Genomic DNA, 23,370 nt, shown 5'->3' with positions numbered 1-23,370 from the left:
ACAGGAGTTAAATCCAAAAGAGCTACATCATCAGCATATTCTAGTCATTTGGTTCTGAGACCACCTATTTTAGGGCTAATCATGTCAAATAGGTATAGATTAGAAAGGCAGGGAGCAAGACTGCAACCCTGCCTTTATTCTCTAGTTAATATTATCTGTTAGATTACCCGCAGCATCTAACCTAACCGTAACCACTGTATTGGTGTGTATGTGTTTCAAGATGGCTAATCAAGATGGGGGTATGTTCCAATTCTTCAATTAACGCCATAACACCTGTCGATTCACTATGTTGAATACTTTAGAGAAATCTATCATGGCCACGTGAAGAGTTGCCGAGCGGAATTTCTTAGAAGAGACTATCTTATCTTTTAATATCGAGAGGGAAAGGCCATTAATGTTGGTAGCCATCCCTTTTCTGAAGCCAGTCTGAAGATTCGACAAGATACCATTCTCTACTGGCCATGCTTCCATGCTTCTAACTTTTCCGAAATCAGGGCCGCAAACATTTTGCTATCTGCATCCAGCAGAGAAATAGGTCTGTAATTATAGGGGTCCTCACGGTTACCCTTCTTAAAAATCGCCATGACTACTGATTCTCTGCATATTTCCCTAAGAGTATGAGACCTGAGGATGCTCGTGAACAAAAAAGTCAACCATGTAGACCACATTTCTCTGCTGGATTTCAGCATTGCATTTGTGAGCCTGTTTGGGCCCGCCACTCTAGAAGACGATGCCTTATTAATAATAAATGTCACCACTCTAGTACTGGGACGAAGAAGAGGCGACTTGGAGTGATGAGCACTAACACCTCATTTAACCACTCTAGTACTGGGATGACGAAGATGCCTGTGGACTGTTTGATAGGTCAGGTATGTACTGTAAATTATGGTCAGGTAAGCCCAATTGCAAATCCACACCTGCAACCGGTCAAAGGATTACAGGTGTATAAAGGGAGACCAAAATTGCAGCAGAAAGGGCAGCAGGGGACCTGTGTTCTGAGGATGCAGCATTGGTGGGACCTAAGGGACAGCCAGGACGCTGGCCGTGATCCTAGAGGACCTCTGGAGTCCAAGACTAGCTGGGCTGGGAAGCTACCACAGACTTGGGAGCCTCTGTATGGGTCAGAAAGCAGCTGGAGCTGCGAACTAGACAGTCTGAAGAAAGGATGCCATCCGCGTCCAAGTCGAAGCAGCAGGGCTGCCGGCGTGTGGAGGAGGGCATCTGAAATGTGAGTGCAGAAGCCGGCCCAGCTGCCTACAAAACTGAGGAGGAGAAGAAGAGCCATCGTAGAGAAACACCAGGACTGGTGAGTGTCAGGGAAGTCTCCCAGCACCAGGGCGCTCCTAGCGGGCTATGCTTAAGCAATTAAGGGCCGCATATGATTATTGAAAACCAAACTGTATGCAACTTTGAAACAAGGTTAAATTACATGTATTGAATACCGAACTGATTGAAACTTTGAAAAAAAAAGCTGAAATACGTTTATTGAACTCCGTATTGAATGAATTTTTGAAACACAGCTAATTCACACATATCGAAAACGGAAATGAATGAAAACCTTGAAACTGAGATAAAGTAACCTCTTTGCATATGGAGCTGAATAACACTTTATGGGCAAAGTTAACAATGGATGACAACCAAAAGGGAAAGTGCCCATTTGCAAGTAACTTGCTGAAAAGAGCACAGGTGAGAAAGAATATCACAGCAAGGTGGGGCAGGGAAAAGACCACCGTAAAGTGACTTTTATAAATGGATACAATACGGCACAGCCAAAAGCTGGCAAGAAGTGTACAACATGTGGTGACCGAGCCAAGAGTGCAAGCAGAAGAAATCGGAAAATTGTAAAACGGCATATAGAGAAAAAGGGGTTCCTGGTTGCGTGACCTGTGATGGGTAGACCGTGTGGTGTGACAACTGTACCTAGACCAGTGAGCCCTAAGTGATTAAAGTTAAAAGACATTGTGAAATAAACCAAGGAGCACTGTGAGTGAACTGGTGGAGTGAACTAGAAGGAAGGTCAAGTGGACATATTTTGTGTTGAACATTGAAAGGTTGAAACCAGTGCAAGTGCTAAATTGAAATCTTGGGGAAGGAAATCGTGAGATTTGAGAAATTGCAAGATCCCTTCTTTTTTGTGAACTGTCTTACACTGAAATGAGGAAGGGAAATCCGCGAATTGTGTGGAACTGTATTGCCTTGAACTGGGGAAAGATAATCTTGAGACTTGTGTGGAATTTTCTTGAACTTGGGGAAGGCGAGCTGAAAGGGCAGCTAGGAGCGGGAAGAAGCTCAGAACTTTGTTTTGATAACCATTTCCTTCATTATTGACATCCCTACACATTGTTTAGCTTTAGTTGGAAGGGCCAGGATAGGTTATAGACACAGGCAGACATTTAAGTTTAACTTTTTGACTCAGACTTTCCTTAGTTTCGTTAAGGTAGGGAAATCACACCTTAGCATAGGGCAAGTTAGGCCTTCAGCCATCCTGACATTTAAGTTAATCCAGTTATTTTGTTTGAACTTTTAATCTGTTGTCTGTGTTTTATTGCATGATGCCTTCACAGTGTCCCACAGAGGGTGTCTGCATAGCAAGGGACAAAGCCCATCAATGCGGGTAAGTCCCACAAAGTATGAGACGGTTGCTGACCCTGTTAGGGAAGGTGAGAGGAAGGATTGAGGGGGGGTGAAGAATCCTGCTGATCCCACACTGGAACCCTGACTAAGGTCTACTCCCAGGTGGCCAGGGGAAGGCAGACACTTCCTGGTCCCAACCATAGGGGTGGTGTATTGCGTGAGTATCACCTGGGTGGAGACAGGGCCTAGGGTGGTGAGGAGATTTCGTCGGATGAGACACAGTATTTTTCCTCAGACAAGAGGATTTTTACCACTGTGCCTAAAGAGGTTATTGCCTATTGTCATTTTAATGTCTCTCAACCTTATATTATATATAAGGTTGTGAACCCCAAGGGTATGAAATCAGAACAAACTATACCGAAAGAAAGATCCTTTTTGGTATCCCAAACTAAATACCTTCCTCAATCCCAAGGGTATGATGTGAAGGATTGTGGAAATGCTGTCTTCACTAAACCATCTTCCTCTGTGAGAGTTTATTCTCATAGTCCCTTTGTTAAAAGCCTTAAGGTGATTAAATCTACCCTTGCACATAATGTTGAAGTTGAAAACCCAACTTTAGTGGAAGAAACTACAGGTCCCAGAATTCTAGAGGTACTGAGACGAGGAAGGGGACTGAAAAGGCATGTAGATGTAGTAGTCGGGCAATTAAGACTAATAGCTCACACCTGAAGACAATCATTGAACCTGTGAGGCATAAAATAAAAGGCCCCAGCCGGAAAGTAGGAGGAGCTGGAACGAGAGCTGGAAGGCTGACTGTAGCATCAGTAACAGCAGAGGAGAAGCACAAGGCTGGTAATTCACAAGAAAGTGGAAGAACAGAAGGGATACCGGTACGTGGAGTCCGCAGATGTCACATGCAGGTTCTGAGAGAGTCCTGTTCACCAAAACTCTTAAGTGCATAGGCTGCGCAACGGAAGACGTGCAGGAGACTACGCTTTCCACGTGAGCCTGATTCCCGTGATTGCAGAGCATGGAAAGTGCAGGAGGCTAAGGCCAGAAGCAGAAGGCAAGCTGAGGGTCTCGGGAGGAAAAGGAACTTCCAAATCAAGTGTCCGGACCGAAGGTACCCGGCCTGTATAAGGGTGTGGGCCCCTAGCGAGCCAGAAGCAGTAGAGGTGGTAGAGGAAGTCGGGGAAAGCAGTGCGCCCCACAAAGCCAGTGTTAACAAAGCCGGTGAGAGAAGCAAAGGGTTCAAATACACAGCGTGAGCCTTGTCAGTAATTGTAGCCAGCTCCTAAGTGATTAGCGAATTGTTTAATGCGAGTGAACGCTGTTTGTTATATCTGAAATTTTATGAACAATGGAATTGTAGCACTCGTGTATAACGCTAAAGATTAACACTTGCGTGAGAAGCTAAAATCATTGAAGACCATTGTTAAACTATTTAGAGACTGATCTTGTCTAACCGAGTGGTCACGTGTCCCTAATTAACAAGAGGGAAACGCTCCCTAAACCATTACCGAATACCAAACATTGTCGATCGCAAGTTACAAAGAGTGAAAACTATATCAAAAAGAGGTTGCATGCACCTAATTGTAATTCCCAAAGGAAGACAGAACTTCATCCTTTGCAGTTACACAGGAATAGAATACTTTGTTCAACTTTAAACCTTGAAATACACTTGAAAGAGAGCATGTGCCGAATTGTGTTTTCACCTGAAAGACTGAACTTGATACAGTACCCCAAAGTGACATTCTTTTCATTTCAAAGAAGTAAAGAGTTTAAAGTGTTGAAGAGAAGAACAAGCACTACCCAAGCCAAGAGGCACCCCCTTTTCATAGTGAAACCAGTATTGCCAAGATTTAAAGAGACATCCAACTACACTGTGAAGTTGTTAACAGTCAAGTGGCCTAAGAAACAAGTATACCATTGTTACCTGAAGCTGAGAGTGGCACCAAGACTTCTGGGTAATTACTTGGGCAGTTGACCGGCAGAAAGGTGTGAGTAAAGTTGAGGAAAGGGAGCTAAATGCTTGTGAAGGATATTCAGAATTAAAATGCAACCTGTGGTGCTAAAGACTGCTGATGCTAGAAAGAAGTGAGTCTTATGGGCGGAAGCAGGTTGTTCTTGTGGCAGTCAGACAGACGGAAGGGCAAATAGGCCGGCCCCTTTGAAAAAGTAACTAAAAAGAAGAGTGCCTTGCCTATCACCAGAGTTTGAAATGTTTTGTCGAGGCCCGACTAACAATTCCAAAGTACTGAGCAGTAGTAGTAATACTTGAACTGTGGTGGTACATTACTTGTCAGAAAATGTGACATTGAAGTGGTTTTTGAGGCAGTAACGTAGTGTGGGACAAGGGTAGCTGTTCTCATAGTACCAACAGTAGAAGTGTGGTTGTTGAAAATAGAAACAGCAGCCCAGAGAAAGCATACTGATAAATATACCAAATGTAAAGTTGTAACTGAAGCAGTCCTAAAGAATTGTCCATTATTGACATTGGGGAATATTATGTGTTCTTTTGAACTGTGACCATTTGTCTGAAGGAAGAGACAATCTATTATTATAACAAGGATTACCATTGGTGCTATTTCTTTTTCTGGAAGTTGGAATGGGATATTTTCATCCAGGAACAAAGAGTTGTTACCTGTGGATTTTTGTTTGATTAACTTTTTCTTTGACTTTGAACTTTCAAGAACTGGTTCAAAACATTTCTTTTCTTTTATTGAACATTTTGAAGTTAACTTTGAATCCTGGGAAAGGGATCTTACCCAGGATAGGAGAAGGCAATTCAGACATTGGGCCTCATTACGAGGTTGGAGGTAGTCACTGCGCTATTAGCGGCATGACTACCTCCAATACCGGTACCGAGTCCGCCCTTGTTCAATGGGGACTTACCGGTCTATTCCGACCTTTGTGGGACCGGTAAGTCCCCATTGAAAAAGCCATTCCCCATTCCCATTTCAGCCCCCATAGGGCTCACCGGGAAGGGGGAAGGCGCTAATAACGGTACCACAAATTGCTGTACCGTTATTAGCTCTGAAGTCCCTTAACGGGCCCCGTCCATAACGCCTGGTAAAACCAGGCATTAAGGAAGGGACCCGCTAAGGGACCTCGGAATAGGGCGCAAAGGGATTACTGGCACCGATGTCCTTAATGGTGTCCAGTATCCCTTTGCGCCCACCTCGTAATGAGGCCCATTGTGTTGATATTGTTTATTATATTGTGTTGCTTTATAATTTCCTTTGTATATTTGTTTAGTGTGAGGGCCAGTTTTCCCATGCTAGAGAATGTTCCCTTCACCTTTATTTATTTATTTATTTATTTATTTATTTATTTATTACATTTGTAAAGCGCCCATACTCGTAGGCATCAGGGCACTGTTTATATCCGGTTACACTGGAATTCACAGAAAAGGTTCTTGCTTGGTTGTGGTTTGAGCCATAAGACTGGTGAGGTCACATTAGGCAAAGAGCCATGTTTTTAGGGCCTTTCGGAAGGGCCAATAGGAGGTTTCTGCGCTTAGTTCGGGGGAAGGCAGTTGCAGAGTTTGGCTGCGACTGACGGGAAGCTGGTCCCTCCGCCTCCTGCCTTTTTCACCTTTAGTACAGTTGGGCGGTTTGCATGAGTTGTTCTTACTGGCCTGGTAGACATGGATCTTACAATCTTCCGGCTTAGGTATTGGGGAGCAGTGTTAGAGAGGCATTTGTGAGTGATGGATATTGTTTTAAATATGATCCTTTCACGAATGGGTAATCGGTGAACTTTTTTCCTAGTGTCTGAAATTTGGTCTCTCTTAGAGATGTTCAGGGCAGCCCGTAGAGCATTGTTTTGGATAACATGTAGTTTCAGACTTGAAGGGGAGATTTAACTGCTTTTAACATTGACACTTCACCAGAATAGTCTCATTAGAATGTGTAAAGAAGTTAGGTGCCCCACACAAGTAAGTTTGCCTCTCCCCCACAGTCTCGGAAGTTAGCCCCTCCCTCAACATATGAAGGGTTAGCCCCCTAAAATGTTAGTCTAGTTGCACCTCTGCATTGAAGCTATGATGTTCTAGCCTTTGCTGCTCAATGTATCATGAGTTTGGACATCAATGTAATGATCTTCTTGACAATTATGCTGTCTTTGTATTTGCTAAAGCTGCTCCCCTGCCAAGTTTCCCTGTTGCATGGACACCTCGAGCCAGTCCTGATCGTTTCCAATTGCATGCTGGAACATGTAGTTTGGTTATTCCCATTGTAAGGATGGGCCTACGAGTCCCAGCATACAGTGGGGAAAAACCAGGACTGGTTCCAGGAGTCACATATGGAAGTGGGCAATTTAGCAGCTAGGAGTTAGCAGTGCGTGAGCTATGGTCTATATTCTAGTCTGTGCTTTTTTGTGAACACGTGACTATATCCTCCATGTTTGAAGGTTTGCATCATCTTTATTGATCCTGCAATACATGTGTCTTCTTCAGATGTTCTGTGCAATCATACAGCATTTTATACTATCGATGTGTAGATTTTGAGACTGAATGCATACATCCCAACCCCCTCGATTTAGGCGGGAGACTCCTGATTTTTCAATTAAAAAGATTGCTACTTTTCCCTTTCTCCCGCCTAAAATAATTCTAACCCCAATGTAAGTCTATGGGAACATTAATTTCTCCCACTTTCTGTGGCAAAACCTCCCAACTGCTTCAGAATTTTGCCCTTTTACTTAGAATTGGTAAGGGACATTTTAGGAGGGGGGAAAACAAACATCTATGAAACTATGAACATTTTTGTTTACAGAATCGTGAGTCTCCAACGTTCTAAATCTGATTGTTTTAGTCGATAATCTTTTCATTCCACTCAAATTCTATGTAGTGATCATTATTAGATCAGCGGGTTGAGCGCTCGCTGCTGCAATCTGAGCGTGATCCGCAGGTCGCAGGTTCGAATCCCGGCAAGGTCATCTTTCTGAGGTCAATGGGTACCAATTTCGGGTGAGTGATATTATATGTAAATATGTGCCTATATAAATAATACATTTATCACTATTTATAAACTACTGACTAGCAGGTCTTCATTGGCGCTTTGGGAGCTTTCAGCATTCGTGTTTTGAGAGCTGTCCTTCTCTGGGGGGGCATAGTTTTAAGCTGTAGTCTCTCTTCTGTGTCTAGGGAAGAACTATCGTGGTATGTTGTCAAGTCTATCTTTCTCTGACGTCACAGAGTTCTCTAGGGGGGCATAGTTTTAAGCTGTAGCCTCTCTTCTGTGTCTAGGGAAGAACTATCGTGGTATGTTGTCAAGTCTATTTCTATTCTATTATTGGAACTCTTTGCTCTCCGCCCGTCTGTAGCAAAGGTCTTCCGCACTACATTTACCGACAGGTCTTGCGCCGGCTGGCCGTGTCCATGGAGACGGGTGTCGTGCAGTGTCGCGCGAGGCTCGCTTTCCGGCTGCCGGTTACCACACAGCCTTCCTAGTCAGGCCTGTCTGTTACCTGCGGATCTCGGGGGTTGGTGCGGCGTAGTGGCAACTATGAACGCCGGGGCACTCGGGAGGCGGCCTGGGGGCTGAGCCGGACCATGGAGAGCAGCATGGAGGACGACGTTATGGAAGACCCGAACCATAACAGCTGGGCGCAGCGAGGGCAGACCTGCGGGGCCGAAGGCGCGGAGCCCGAGGTTGGCGGTGCCGAAGCGCCCGGCGAGGAACCTCCTGGGGCCGGAGCGGCCAAGAACAGTGCAGCCCTCAGCATCAGCATCTCGGCCAGCAAGTTCCGTGAGTGGGGGAGGGATGCGCGGGCAGAAGGCTGCCTAGGGGAGGGGCAGTGGCCGCTTGACCTGTTGAGCTCAGGGGGGGGGGGGTGTGAGTGAGGGGGGGGCTTGGAGGATGCACCCAGCGGCATTGGCAGCCGGGTGCCCGCTGCTGTCACCTCCACCTACAAGAGGACCGCCACTAGTGCAGTGCTGGGAGAGACTGAAGGGACCTGTGGCTTGTGGTATGGGGGCCTTTGAGAGAGGATACGTTTGGGGGGGTTCTGGGGGTAGACTATGTGGGTCCTTGGGATAGGATGAGTGTGGCTGGGGACTGCCATTCCTATGGGGGTGGAAGGGAGGCTTCGCTTCCTGGTGCTTTACCCATGTAGCCAATGAACTTTCAGTCCTGGGAGCCTAATGTAGTGGCGGGAGGGGTTTGGGCCATCGGTGTAGGATGGCGATACAAGGGGCTGTCTCTCTAAAGCTGTGGTTAGAGGGAGGCATTTGCTTCTTGGCACTATTATCGGAGCAGCTGGAGAGCTATCACTCTTTGGAGTGCGTTTGTGATGATGACAGTAGTTGATGTGTTGTGATGATGGTAGGTTGACACTTGTTGAGAGTGCCAGGAGCATGTTTCATTGTCTCGTGGGCGCCTGTCTTTACTTTGGTTGCGATTCCAGTATAAGGAGGGGTGTTTATTTGTGTAAAATCAGAGTGGTAGGACGGTTACTGTTGCCTAGTATTTTGGGTCTGTGACAGTCTTGCCCAGATTGGGGTAGAATCAGGACTGCTGTTGTTGGTTGTAGGGTTGGGGTAGAGGCGTTCTCTAGGTTTCTAGGTGATGTGGTTGTGTGCTGTCACTATTTGGGGTAAGTTCCCAGTTGCTGTATTAGTGTGACAAGGGGGCTGTCCTCTCCGGGGGGATATGATCAGTTTGGTGGGACGATGTTTTTGGTCGGTAGATCGCTGTGGTGATCGAGTTGTCCTTCTTTGTGGTGAGCTGGTGATGGCAGCATTTGTTGGGGTAAGGATTTGAGGGACACGTCGTTGGCTCTTGGCTTGTGTGCTCTTTCTTGCTTTAGAAAAGGTTGTCAACAAACAGACTTTCAGCTTAAGCAGTAGATATATTTGTCAAGATGTTATAAGGCGAATCACTAGATACAACTACTCCTAGAATTATTAATGGTATTCATTGAGCGCGGACCTAGCTTCAAGAAGCAGCGCAGAGCTTTTCAGAGGTAACGGAACTGATATACAGCAGGTGGCGGGGCAGAGGGGTGGGCAGCGTCTAGCAAGTCGGGTGGCGCGAGGGGTGATGTGATGGCCTAGGTGTTGAGACTGAGAGATTCCTTGAAGAGAAAGGTCTAGAGTCTGTCCATGTACATAATTTAACAATCCTTTCTAGAAGTGAGCTGTTTCTTAAGCTGTAACAATACTTTGCGCAACAAAACTACACTAGCTCAGCTGTTTTCTGAATTAGAACAGTTACTTATTCAGCTCCCATTAACACATATGCAACTCTAACAAATCGGTCCCAGCCATGACTGCCCAACCACTGATAATGTATTTCGGCCTCTTTCCCTCACTACTCAGTCTACTCGCAATCCCTATACAAGTGCTCATGTGGCATATATTGGCATACAGATTGGTGTAATTTCAAATCTGTTTTGTACCACACCAATTATATGCCACCTTGATAACTTTTTATGTAAGAAGTACTTACAGGTCTGTGACCCCTCCTGTGATTTCTTGTTAAGCGAAAACAGAAATGGACCAACCCCCAAGCAGGCAGACTACTTGGCCCGCAATATACATCCACCTGGAGCTACTCCAGCACCCACCCCTACAGACCACCTTCACCAACAGGCTTAAATTCTAGGCTGCCACAGATTGACTTCCACTTATTTGGGATGAAACTGGTGCAATGCTACCATTTGGAGGGCTGTCATGTACATTGCAATTACTGTATACAAACATTTCAAAATGGACACTCAACCACAGGGTCGAGTACCAGGAAAAAATGACTTGACCTGCCTAAAAAGTACTCGACTATGTTAGTGGTCGAGTGGATTTTGTGACACCTGCACGTGCAGTAGTTGTGCCACTAAATAATACAACATTGCTGGGTTTCATACTGGGGAATTGTCTGTATTTTTACAGTTGTAAGAACCACTGCAGTTTCCGACTTTGCATTAGTGCTAAGATGGCAGTAATTTCTTCATTGAACCTGCATTAGCACATTGACCAGATATTGCTGGGGTTAGCCATGGTGCAGTGGCATCATTTGCCCCAGTTTCTTGCACCATCTCTGTGGGAACTGTTCTCAGCATGTAGTTTGTCTGTAGGAAAGTTCAAACCTTTTTGCACCCTCACAGGGTAAATGTACTCTTGCCCACCATTGGGCTTACCCATGTCAGCAATGTGTGGTACTTAGTTTCAATTTCTGTCACTCGCAGAGTCAAGAGTAGTCTCTGCAGGAAAGACTCCTTTCAGCGTTCCAGAGTCTTCTTTCACTGCTCATTAGTAGGCGGATACTAATACCCACCCAACGACCTCTGCCTTAATGCCAGTAAGACTGAGATTCTACTCATCGGCACTCCCACTCCCTCCTTCCCTGCTGCTCTCTGGCCGGCCTCTCTGGGCCCTCTTCCTGCTCCTACCTGCAAGGCAAAAAACCTCGGGGTCATCTTCGACTCCACACTCTCCTTCTCTCCTCACATATCCGACGTCTCTAAGAAGTCACACTACCAGCTACACCTCCTCAGAGGTATCCTTCCTTTCCTCTCCTTCCCCCAGAAGCTCACTGTCTCTAGAGCCCTGGTTCTCTCGAAGTTGGACTACTTTAACAGCCTCTATCTATCTAAATCTGCCCGCCTCTACTCTCCGCCCTTTGCAACTCATCCAGAAAAGGACTGCGAGACTTGTCCTTGGCCTCAAGCCCAGGGACCGTATCTCTCCAGGACTGAAATCACTACACTGGCTCCCAGTGACTGCAAGGATCAAGTCCAAAACCCTCTGCATTGTCCACAAGGCCGTCTGGGGCCTTGGGCCAAAATACCTTCAACTCTCTCTTCCTAAATATCTTCCTTCTCGAGCTCTTCGCTCATCCGCCTCCAACTCCCTCAGGGTCAGCCGCTTCTCCAAACAACGAGTTGGGGGCAGATCTCTCTCCGCTGCAGGGGCCTCCCTCTGGAACAGTCTTCCTGCCTCCCTGAAACTTGAGGAGAACCATCTCCGGTTCCGGAAGCACCTCAAAACCTTCCTCTTTGCCCTCGCCTTCTCTCCCCCTCTCCCCTGCTAATACTACTGAAACTGCACTGAATCTGCAACTGGGGCACTCACCGTTCTTGGCCCAGCCACTCTCCCCTGCACTGCGGGACTGTGTCTGTATCCCTACAGCCCCCCTTCCCAGCACTTGTCTGCACTTACCTCCAGCTGGCCCTTGTTATTTATCCTGTACGCTAATAACCCTGTACTGCACTTTCCCCTCTTCCTTTCCCCCATGCACTTTTCCCTTCCCCTCTACCCTTGCACTTGCGCAATCTGAATGACACCTGGCCTAGTAGAATCGTTGTCTGTCTCATCGCGCCTTGAAACACTTGTGTATAGGCGCGTTACAAATATCATATATCATATCACCAGAACCGCAGAGTCACAGCAGAATCAAGGGCAGTTTCTGCGGTCCCTGTCAGGACTGGCAGGGACATGGCTACAGAACAAGACCTCCAACAATTCCAGGCAGAAGCACCAAACGAGGGAGCCGAGGACGAAAAAAGGTGCCTACGAAGCTCGTGCCAAACCCAACTAAGCTCAGACATAGTACTCCTGCCTAGACTTGGCAGCCTTTTTATACCTACTGCAATCCTTAGCAATGAACCAGTATGTTAGAATATTCCACGTATAACCTACCTGCTGCAATACATGCTTACATACTTATTGAAGTACACCCAATGCCAACTAGTCTTAACTGTGTTAGATACCTAATTTGAACTACCTTTAAATGCCATTAGCCCTAGACGGCTGATACACCTTGTGCGATACTCGCAAAGTCTACACTGATCCATAGTTGGTCTCCACATCTAACCATGTGCCTGATCTAGTTGTTGTGCCTCTGCCTGAAATGTGCCCAGTCTAGATATTGTGCCCTTGTCTCTGCCACTACCATGCAATTCTGGCTCACATTTGTCATGTTCCCTTTCTGTATCATGCATAACAATGTACTTTGCAGCGGTAATAGCTACATAGCCCATAAAAATGGCCTAGCTAGACCTGCCCGCCCAAGACATCAGCCTATCGCCTGCCCCACACCCTTCTTGCCCACTACACCAGCCTTCCCACTAGTCTCCCATTTCGCCCGTCCTTCCCATGATAGCGCCCACTTAACTGAGTACCTAACCCATAGCAACACCATTTCACCCAAGCAGGACCACCTTAGCACAAGATCACCATGCCCATCTATTGGTCACAGCCCTATTAGAACTATTACCCAAACTGACACACAAACTACCACTCTCGACTCAACCAAGCGTAACAATAGACTAGGTACCAGAATCCTCCACAAGAACAGCATCCATCTAGATAAACTACCCAATAAGACCAGTATCCAGAATAAAGTTTCTAACAATTCCAACCCAATCCAGCTAAAAGGAGCGCTGTTAAACGTTAGATCCTTAGTCGCCCACTCCGTAGAGACTTCTGACATCATTCTAACCAACAACTTGGACTTCCTTGCTGTGACTGAAACATGGCTTCATGACGCTGCGGGACCTTCTCTTACCTTAGCCATCCCTAACAATTATGCCATCCTCAGAGCAGTTAGACCTAACGCTCGCGGAGGTGGTGTAGCCATCATCTTTAAATCATCACTTGAAATCGGACTAGCCACCTCTCCTACACTAAAGTCATGTGAACATCTCACAGTCAAACTGAAAACTTCCCCTAAGAGTACAATTACGATGCATCTAATATATAGGCCCACTGGTCCGCCTGGTTAATTTGAGGAAGATATTACATCCTTAGTAGCTGAAAACTCGAAACCTTCAGCTCAAATTATCATACTTGGGGATTTCAATCTTGGGTTTAACGACCCTCATGACACCTCAGCCACCTCCCTGGCTACTGCACTAGCTGAGCATGGCCTCCCACAACTCTGTTCCCAACCTACCCATTCGAAAGGTAGGACTCTTGACTGGGTAGCTGCTCTCAACTACAACATTACTCTCAAGGACCCTATACCTCTTGTCTGGATGGATCACCACTTCCTCCCTTTAGATATTAATATCAGTAACCCAGTCCCTAAAAAAAAAAAACCTTTTATTGCTCCAGCTTGCCCAACCAGGAACAATAGTAATATCACAGCTGAAGCATTAATACCCTTGGTAGTCCCCACCCTAAATGCACTACCAGCCACAGCTGACTTGAACTTGTTGGTCAATACCTACAACAAATCCATGACTAAAGCTATTGACAGCATTGCCCCATTAAAAATATGCAAAGAGAAACAGAAAGCTCACCTGAACTCATGGTACACCCCTGAGCTCAAACTACTTAGACAACAAAAAAGCAAACTTGAAACATTGTGGAAGACCACTCCCTCATTAGAAAATAAAACTAACCTTACTAATATCACCACTCTCTACAAAAATGAGATTATACGTGCTAAAAAAGAATCTTTCAACTCCAGGATAACTCAGGCAGGCTCTAGCACGAAAGAGTTATTTAACATCTTAAAGGAATTAGAAAACACTAATCCTCCCACTGATAACTTTACCAAGGATAAACACTGGTGCACAGGTATCCAGAATGCCCTCGCCAACAAAATCACGGGACTCCAAACTAAAATTGAAAATAAACGACAACAACTCACCCATGCGACTACTTCCGGTCCAACTTTACCCTCGCCCATTGCCAATAACTCAGGCTTCACCTTCAAAAGGGTAACTATACCAGAAGTACAAAAAATGATAGCCTGCTTGAAACCATCAAACTGTAAGGGGGACAGCTGCCCTGCGCAGGTCATAAAAGACGCAGCCAGGGATCTCTCCCCTATCATTACCAAACTAATAAACCTATCTTTCACTAGCAATGCACTCCCAAGCAACTTGAAACAATCCTGGGTTCTACCATTGTTAAAAAAACAAACACTTGACCCGTCTATATCTACCAACTATTGACCTATCACCACCGTACCATTCTTACTAAAAATTCTTGACAGAGTGGCCTACATACAAATACAAGATTACCTCGAGACAAACCAACTCCTGGGAATTTGTCAGTCTGGCTTTCGTCCTCAACATGGAACAGAAACAGCCCTTGTTGATCTCAAAAGCCAGATCGACGAACTCAAAGATAAAGGAAAGGCTGCCATCCTTCTTCTCCTAGACCTCTCCGCTGCCTTTGACTTCGTGGACCATAAAATCCTATGCAACCACCTATCATCGGCAGCACATTTCTCCCACTCCGCGGTCACATGGATCCAATCCTTCCTTGATAACAGGACCATGCAAGTCTTCTCACCGTTAGCAGCGGCCGACCCGATTTCCATCACCTGCGGTGTCCCACAAGGCTCCTGTGTTTCGCCCACTTTGTATAATATATTTACAAAGCCTTTATTCGACAAGCTGGACCATCTGGGTGTCACCTACACCAACTACGCAGATGACACCCAGATACTCCTAACTCTATCCGGTAATTACAACTCGGACATCACCCGGATCAATGAAGTCTTCTCCATCATTCAGGCATGGATGGCCACACATGGCCTCTGCCTGAATGATGACAAGACGGAATTGCTCCTTGTCGGCTCCCCTAACACTATCCTGAAGCTCAGCTCCAGCTACACCAGCTTCACTATTGACGGGAACACTATTCCTATCGCAAAAAGTGTAAAGACCCTAGGCTTCTATCTAGACACCAACACCAACCTCTCCAAACAAGTCAACATGACCGCCTCAGCCACTGCCTACTCAGGTAAGTTGATCAGGGCCTGTAGACCCCTGCTATCCCCCAGTAGCTGCCTCACTTTAGCCAGAGCACTTATACAGTCTAAATTGGACTACTGCAACGGCTTATATGTAGGCGCTAATAAATCTGTTATCAACAAACTGCAGGTCCTCCAAAATAATTCACTCCGAGCTGCTCTTAATATTCCTAGGAGAGAACACATATCGGCCACCAGACTAGCATGCAAATGGCTATACATCCAACAAAAAATTGATCTAAAAACTATCTGCCTCACCTACAAATCACTTAATCACCTTGCCCCGCCTTACCTTACTAACAAATTCACCTTAAAACCTGCTACCAGAATCACCAGATCTTCCACACACTACACCTGACAGTGCCCAAATACACCCTCAAAAGAGCCGGCGGAACTAGCTTCCCGGTTCTAGCCGCCCAACTTTGGAACACTATTCCACTGAACATTAAATCCATTCCCACCTTTCAACCCTTCAGAACCCAGGTCATCACCTGGCTTCTAAACAAATAACTCGGGGATCCGTCACTTACCTCACTCACCACTACCCTGCCTCTTCCGCTACTAGCTAATACAGACCCTGTATCTTGTATACGTGTCACTTTAACAGCTCAACACCTTTTATAATACTGTCTGCTTACTATCTACACCAACTGTATTTTTTCCAAAATGTATAAACTCCTGCACATTATTCCTGTAATTGTATATATGCTGCACAACTGCCCTAATATATTGCCTGTAACCATTTCCTTGAGCGCCCATATACCCCTGGGTCCGGAGCGCTATACAAATTAATAAACAAACAAACAACTGCCATCCAGCCTACTCCATCAAACTAAGACCGCAGGCTCTCCTAGCTACTACCTCCACCTTGCCTGGAATCAGTCCAAGCAACATGCCAAGCGCGCACTTTCGCCCCTCGAAACTGGAGCTGAACCACCAACAGACCCACAAAAGGGGGGGGCACAACTGTCGGCAGAAAATCCTGCCTTTCAAAAAGAAACCACAAACGCATGAAGGCCGCCATAGCCCAGCTCCCAGCCCGCGAGCCTTCAAGACCAAAACCCTCAGGAGCCAAGGAAAATTGACCTCCGCGTTGAAGGCATCCCAGTGCTGCCAGTCGGAGGACCGGCCGTGAGGGATTTGCCACAACCGGAGCCAGGCCGTAAATGTGTTGCGGATGATGCCCAGCCAGCATCTACGGGAGAAAAAACAAACTCCCAGGCCAATCTGGAACCCGGACTTACCTCGGACGACGGGGCCATCCAACAGAATCTTCGCGATCCGGTGGGCCCCTGCGTTGAGGGTGAGCCCCTGACTGCCAGGACGCCAGCCCAAGCCTCGCCGCGGGAGCCTTCTACGTGCCTGGGTGTCCCGGGGGCTCCAGCGGATCTGCCGGTACCTCTGGCGATTCTGGCACAGATCCACGCGGGTTGGAGTGATGGCGAAGGAGTCCTCCAGGAGCCCCGCCCGCGGGACCCGGAGCCGAGCAGCTCTGGCCAGGCAGCGGAACATAGCCACTCACAGGACTCGAGAGCTCTCCCTGTGGCCAGCTCCATAAACCACCAGACGCCTTTGAAAAAAGGAATAGTCCTGAACGACTTCCCCATTCCGGACACCACAGCAGAGGAGTGGGGAAAACGTATACAACGACCAACCTTTGCCTCGGGCAAAGAAAAAAGGGGAAAACCCCAAATCTGATCATCGCAGAGTGAAAAGCCAGGCCTCCAATAGAGAAACAAACGCCTCCAAAGGACTAACAAAAAAACCTGCAACAAGAAAGGCAAAAGACGCGGGCAATCCAAAAAGGGGCCCCAAATGCCAACAAACGGAACAACCCCAAAAACTGTCCTCTGCAACTCACTAAAAGAACTATTTGCGAGACAAGGGAAAAGAAAGCACAAGGTGCTCTCAGAACTCACGGACAATGAAATCCTTGAGGCTCTAACTGAACTACAGCCAGCCATAAAAACACAAAAAACAGTGTGTACCTCCAGTGACAGCTGTGCGCCTTCAATCAGCAAAATTGGATCAGACTCTGCATCACAGGAAAATCCACTTGCGAACTCCCCTCTAGAGAGCACTCCAAGTAATCCGGAAAGCCCCGGAGGTGATGGCCACTCTGGACATTTCTCAAAAATCACCACCCACAAACCCTACACCCCTAGCCTCTATAGGTGAGAGGCCGGTGTCCTCCAACGTGGCCCCTCTCCCTGCCGCAGGCAACCTAAAGGACGAGGCCCCGGAAGATCCCCTTCCCAGAGACCTACTCTCATCCACGCCAGGCAAGCCGGAAGAACCCCAAAAGCTTAAAGCTCTATTGAATCAACACCCCAAATAGCCGCCAACGCAGACTGGTTGATCTCAGGAACCCAAAGACCGGCAAGAAGATCCTTCTACCGCACTTCCCAAGGGACCCCCGGCCCGCCCATCACCCTCTGGATGATAGGACACCACACGATTTACCATTCGGGACGCCAACCAGAAATAAAACTCAGCTCTCCACGACACCCAAAGAAACTCCAACAAAAAAACAGACATGATGACAATGTCAGCAATCACGATTGCACTGGCGCCATTTGGGAAACTATACAAGTCTCTCAATGAGATGCTAAAATACCATACTACGCTCATTGCCCTGATGCACACCAAAATTATCTACATCGAGGGTTTCATCACTGCAAAAGAAAATAGCTCGAAAGCCTGCCACGACTGTCCAATTTCTCAAAACTGCAGACAAACTACTGAAAACAACAAAACGGAAACACCCAAGTTGAAAGGTACTTGTGCTGAAACCCAAACCGACTTGCAGCAAGGGGCAGTGTCATTTGTATTCTCAGGCATCCAACGAGAAACCCCCTCACCCGAAGAAAAAAAAAAACTGAACACATAAGAAAAAAAGGCTCCACAAGCAACGTAATGCCGAGCAACGAGACCAGCATCATTATTGACCATCCCAACATTTCTAACAGCGCTTCCGAAAATGAAAACCTACATAAACAAAACTACCTGGTATTCAATCAGCAGAAAACCACAACTCCAAACCCTCGCAAAACACCTGTGATACCAACACAAAAAGCACTGAGGACCATCGAGGATTTCATTGCTGACAAAAGTGCAATGGACATCACCCTTCACGCCTCCCCTGAGCAGTGGCCAAGAAGCCAACAAGAACATGCGAACAAAGATCTCTGTGCACTTTTGGAAAGAAAACCCAGCCAAAAAAGCGCAGACGAAACAGCTAGGCAAGTCTTCCCGCAAAACCATCTACCGAAGCCCGACTTCAGAACGAACCTCATCAACCAAAACAACCAGATTTCAATACTCTCAAACACAGAAGAACAAACGAAAGACCTTGACCGCTAGGGCCCACTGCAATGTAGAAACACAGGGAACTTACAAGCTCAGATCGCACAGAAGGAAGGTAGCATTCATAACAAAGCCTGAGCCTCCAAAGGTCCCCCTAAAACAACACTAAAAAGGATCATCTTAAAACTAGGACAGAAAAAAACACTGAACCGATAACCTTGAACAGAGGAACCATCATGAAGACCCTGAGAAGCACAAAAGACCTCAAACGGCTAAGCCCTGACAACCTCATTCTCGTTGAACCGTACCACAAAGCCAGGAAAGCAAAGGCTGATATTCACATAAAGGAGTCATCAAGACCAACCTTGTCCAGAGAAGACTCAGAAATTCTATTTAAAAAGGGGCTCCTCTTAACTGAATACCAAGACAACAAACCTTCTCTGACCAAAGACACAGAATATAAAACGCCGGGCAGTCGAAGGACGTACCTCAGGACGAAAACACACTATCATCGCCAAGAAACAAACAATGGTACTCATCAAACCGACGCCCCATAATGAAGACCCGTGACCAATCAAGAGCAGAAGAAACATCAATCCAATGGACACTGAGGACCACACGCAAGATAAGGCAACCACTCCGACAGAGAAATCGGGAACAAACTATCAACTGAATCCCAGCCTGAAAACAACAAAATCCACAAGCTCTTTCGATCTGATAAAACAGCTCTGGGCATGGTTACCAAAACCTTCAAACTCCAGGGCCAGCAAATGGCAACCAGCTGTGAGGCCAATAAGACTAGAAACCCCAAGGTCCGAAAAAGGAAAGGATCACACACCAGCCTCACTAAAACTAGGATCCTGGAACACAAAGGGTTTCAAACAAATAACAGCGGGAGACACCAATCTGGGAGTGTATGACATCCTAGCACTCCAAGAGACCTGGATGACGGAAGCACCAGCAATGGACGGATACACAATGGAAATCGCGCCATCTAAAAGAGCCCTGATAGGCCGCCCATCAGCCGGTCTCCTAATTTTAGTCCGAACTAGCTGCGGTCTGGAAATTATTTAAAAAAAAGCGCTTGTTTTCCGAAAGTCATGTCTCGGTACAAGTGGAGTGGACCAGGACCGACCCAACGAGCAAGAAGACTCAGAAATCTTCAATGGCCATAATTACCGTTTACTGGAATCCCAAAGCAACAACAGACGAGAGATTCTTATGGACACTGGAATCCGAACTAGACGACATCCAAGCCAACACAGAAATCACGATGATCTTCATATGCGGAGACCTAAACGCATCCTGCCCAAACTCAAAAGAACCGCTTACCACACTCCAGAAAACGGCGGGTTGACTCAAGAAGAAAAAAATGGGTGAAACTGATGGATTCTAGACTCATCCGTAACGCAGACCAAATCTCCAAGGCATCCCAAATACCAACATGGGAAAGAGGCAATCAAATCGCCACCATAGACTACATCTTCACCTCTGAAGCAATGCTAAACCTTCTAACATCCTCCGACGTTATACTTGCCAAAGCAAACAATCACAATGTCATGGAATTCTCATGGTGGTCACACAGCCCCCCAAAGATAAAAATGAATGAAACCGTGGAAGCCACCAACCAAGGCAACCGTCTGCGGCTAACAAATTAAAAAAATCTGGAATTATCCGGGCACTACAAACAATTCCGCCAACCACACCCAAAGCCCCCCTCAATCGACTATCAACCACTTCTGATTGCATACCAAGCGGATGCTTCTAAAAAAGTTGGAACAGCTCCACAAGGCACGCATCATAAACTTTTTTTCGAGAAACGCAGCGGTCTCAGGAAACTCAAACGGCAAGCAAACAAATCAAACTCGCCAATAATCGAGAAACACTATCACGAGGAGGCAGAGAGATATACCGGTTGGCTAAAATTCTACCGAGCAAGGCTCTACCAACAAGTCTCGGGAATGATGCTAAGAAAGGTGAACGGCAAAAACTCCCGTGAATTCTGGGATCTCGTAAAAGGGACAGGAAGATCCACAAATCCTTCAACAACTAACGCCGTGAGTGAGGAAAACAGTTTGTTCCAGAAGCCATCTAACAAGCCTAACTCAAACCATCTACACCATGGGAAGACTACTCCAACAAAGAGGACATAGAAAGAGCAATTCAGAAACTAAAACCTTCGAGAGCCCCAGGCCCGGATGGGATAACGAACATCGACCTGAAAAACCATCAAGGTCCATGGGCTTCATTTATCAGCATCGTGTTCAAAGAGATCAGTCTCTCAAAGACAATTCCTAGTTCTTGGTCCTCAGCAACAGTTGTGGCAATCTTCAAGAAAGGCGACAGATCCGACCCGTCAAAATAGCCCTGCTAGATACAATAGGAAAAATCTACGGCTCCTGTCTTCTTGAACGCTTCCAACGCTGGGCCAAACATTCTCCGTGCAACGACCCCCTGCAAGCGGGCTTCACTAAGAACGTTGGGACCACAGCGAACATCATGCTTCTGAGCATAATAAAAAGCATCACAAGAGAACAAGGGGAAAAAGGTATATCTGGCCTTTGTCGACTTGACCCACGCATTCGACAAAATTGATCGAGACCTTCTTTGGTCCAAGCTGAGTGCATGGAACTGCCCTGACGAGTTCCTGGAACGCATCACCACTCTACACTCAAAAACGATAAGAGTAAAGCTCAATCAAAAAGGAACACTCTCCGAAGAAATCCCGACAGAGGAGTGAAGCAGGGCTGCCCCCTGGCGCCGGCGCTCATTTACAGCTTTTCTTGGTGACTACAAAGATTCCTGCAAAGCCTTAAGAACATTCCCACCAAAAATAGAGGGGACTGGAATCCCCAGGCTTCTATACGCAGATTACATCATATTGATTGACCAGATGCCGATAGGTCTCCAACGCCAACTCGACAACCTGGACACCTACATAACGAAAAACAATTTAGAGATCAACAAAGGAAAAAAACAAAATCTTGGTGCTCGAAAAATCAACAAAAACAACCAGAAAACCGAATCAATGGACAATAGAATCCATCAAAATCGAACAAGTAAAAGAATTTAAGTACCTAGGGGTCATGATCGACAGTTCTGGCAACGGGTCAAGTATGCAGACGAATCTCTGGGACAAAACTCTGAAACTTACTTCCCAGGCGAAGGCTTTGGACAGGAAATTTGGCCGTTTCTCTCTCATGCCGGTGATAAAATATTACAAAGGGAAAGTAATTCCGTTCCTTGAACTACGGAGCAGAAGGTATGCCGCCAATCCCCCTCATCTCTTTGGCCCAAACTCGAAGCTCACTTCTGGCGAAAAGTGCTCCGACTGCCAAAGTCAACATCACTTTCAGCAATTAGGAGGGAACTGAGCCTACTCTCGCTAAAAGCATCAGTCGACTGGAACGAAATGGCTCTATTCAGAAAAGTGATCATGCAAGACACAGCCCCGCAATACAAATTGATAAAACAAGCAACAGCCGTCGGAAAAAGCAAAATGCTCTCAACCTGGGCGCTCAAGAAGAAAACCCAACTGGAGCAAACTTGCTGCAACGAAGAGGACCTTATCCAAAATCCAACACGAGTCAAGAAAAAACTAAACTAACTCGACTGGATAGAAATACAACATATGGCCGCCTCAAACTCCCTTCTCCCAATCCAACTAAAAAAATTCAACGATAACGACCAAGTATTTACATGCTTTGCTGACAAACGCAGAAGGCAAACTTTCCTAAGGGCCAGACTCGATGTTCTGCATACCAACGAAATCGGAGCTTTAAGAGGCCTATCTACATCCAACACCTGCCGACTATGCAAGAATGTCTCTGAAATCGAATCAGTAAGACACCTTTTGATGACGTGCCCAGAAACAGCCACCCTAAGAAAAGCATACCTAACACCTCTCCTCGAATCATTCGTACTGAGAGAGGACGAAGTCTGGTGGTCTCGTCTGCTAAGTGGAAGAAAAGCCCGCTGGACGATGGCAGTCGCAAAAATCTTGGAAGCGGCCCTAGCAGACTGCTTGAAGGAAGAAAACTCCACATCGTAAAGAAACTTACAGCAATAAGCAAGAACAACAACTTAAGAGAACACACATTTTGTAAAATCAATACATTTTGATAAAAAACAAAAAACAATAAAAATATATAATTCTGTCACTGCCCAGCTTGTGGCCGTGTATCACATAGTCGCCCACTTGCATATTTGTTTGACTGAACATTTTTTTCGTGCTCGTTAGCACTTTTAATTCCTTTTTTCTTTTTGGATCTGTTTAGTCTGACTATTATACCTTGTAAATAAGCATGTAGGTGACACAGCAGAGGTTTCTTTTCACCACACACCTCATGTTTTTCTTCAAGCGGTTTCTTGGGTTTTCTCAGCAGTACAGATATCTCTTGCTTTTATCAGATAAAAGCAGGCTTTGGCGTAAGGTTTGGTGTTTGATTGAGCGGCTACAGTGAAAAATGTATAGCAAGTTATTCTTAACCCCTCCCCGCCCAAACCCCTTATTTGTAATAGTTGTGGTGTCCCACCTTATTCCTGTCCTATTCCATTGGTGATTATTGGAATGCGAATGTCCTGAGAGCTAGCATAGATTACCCTTCCATGTCATAATGTCATGTCATGACATGATTTTATGTCGGTATGGGTTGCCCAGACATTCCGGAACTTTCTCTTTTAGCTGCCCTTTTTGATATTCCCAGTAACAGACCTTGTGGCTCTGCGACTCTCCACCAGGAAGATGGTCTTTGCTGGAACTGAAGCCTTTTGTCCTCCTTCA

General features: G+C 46.3%; 1 protein-coding gene across 2 annotated transcripts in view; it reads left to right on the top strand.

The window, feature by feature from the left end:
• CACUL1 (CDK2 associated cullin domain 1) overlaps positions 1–23,370 on the top strand; it is a 598,839-nt gene that overhangs the window by 88,289 nt on the left and 487,180 nt on the right. The window contains exon 1 of one of the 2 annotated variants that reach the window (XM_069611923.1): positions 7,984–8,324. The exons of the other annotated variant lie outside the window; for it this stretch is intronic. Within the exon in view, the coding sequence (XP_069468024.1) occupies positions 8,129–8,324 (196 nt within the window). The 5' untranslated portion in view covers positions 7,984–8,128. Of the gene's footprint in view, positions 1–7,983; positions 8,325–23,370 lie in introns of those variants that run through there. 2 annotated transcript variants of the gene reach the window in all.

Source organism: Ambystoma mexicanum, chromosome 8, assembly GCF_040938575.1.
Source record: "Ambystoma mexicanum isolate Mex_15411 chromosome 8, UKY_AmexF1_1, whole genome shotgun sequence".
NCBI lineage: Eukaryota > Metazoa > Chordata > Amphibia > Caudata > Ambystomatidae > Ambystoma > Ambystoma mexicanum.
This window is presented reverse-complemented; position numbering and strand designations above follow the sequence as displayed.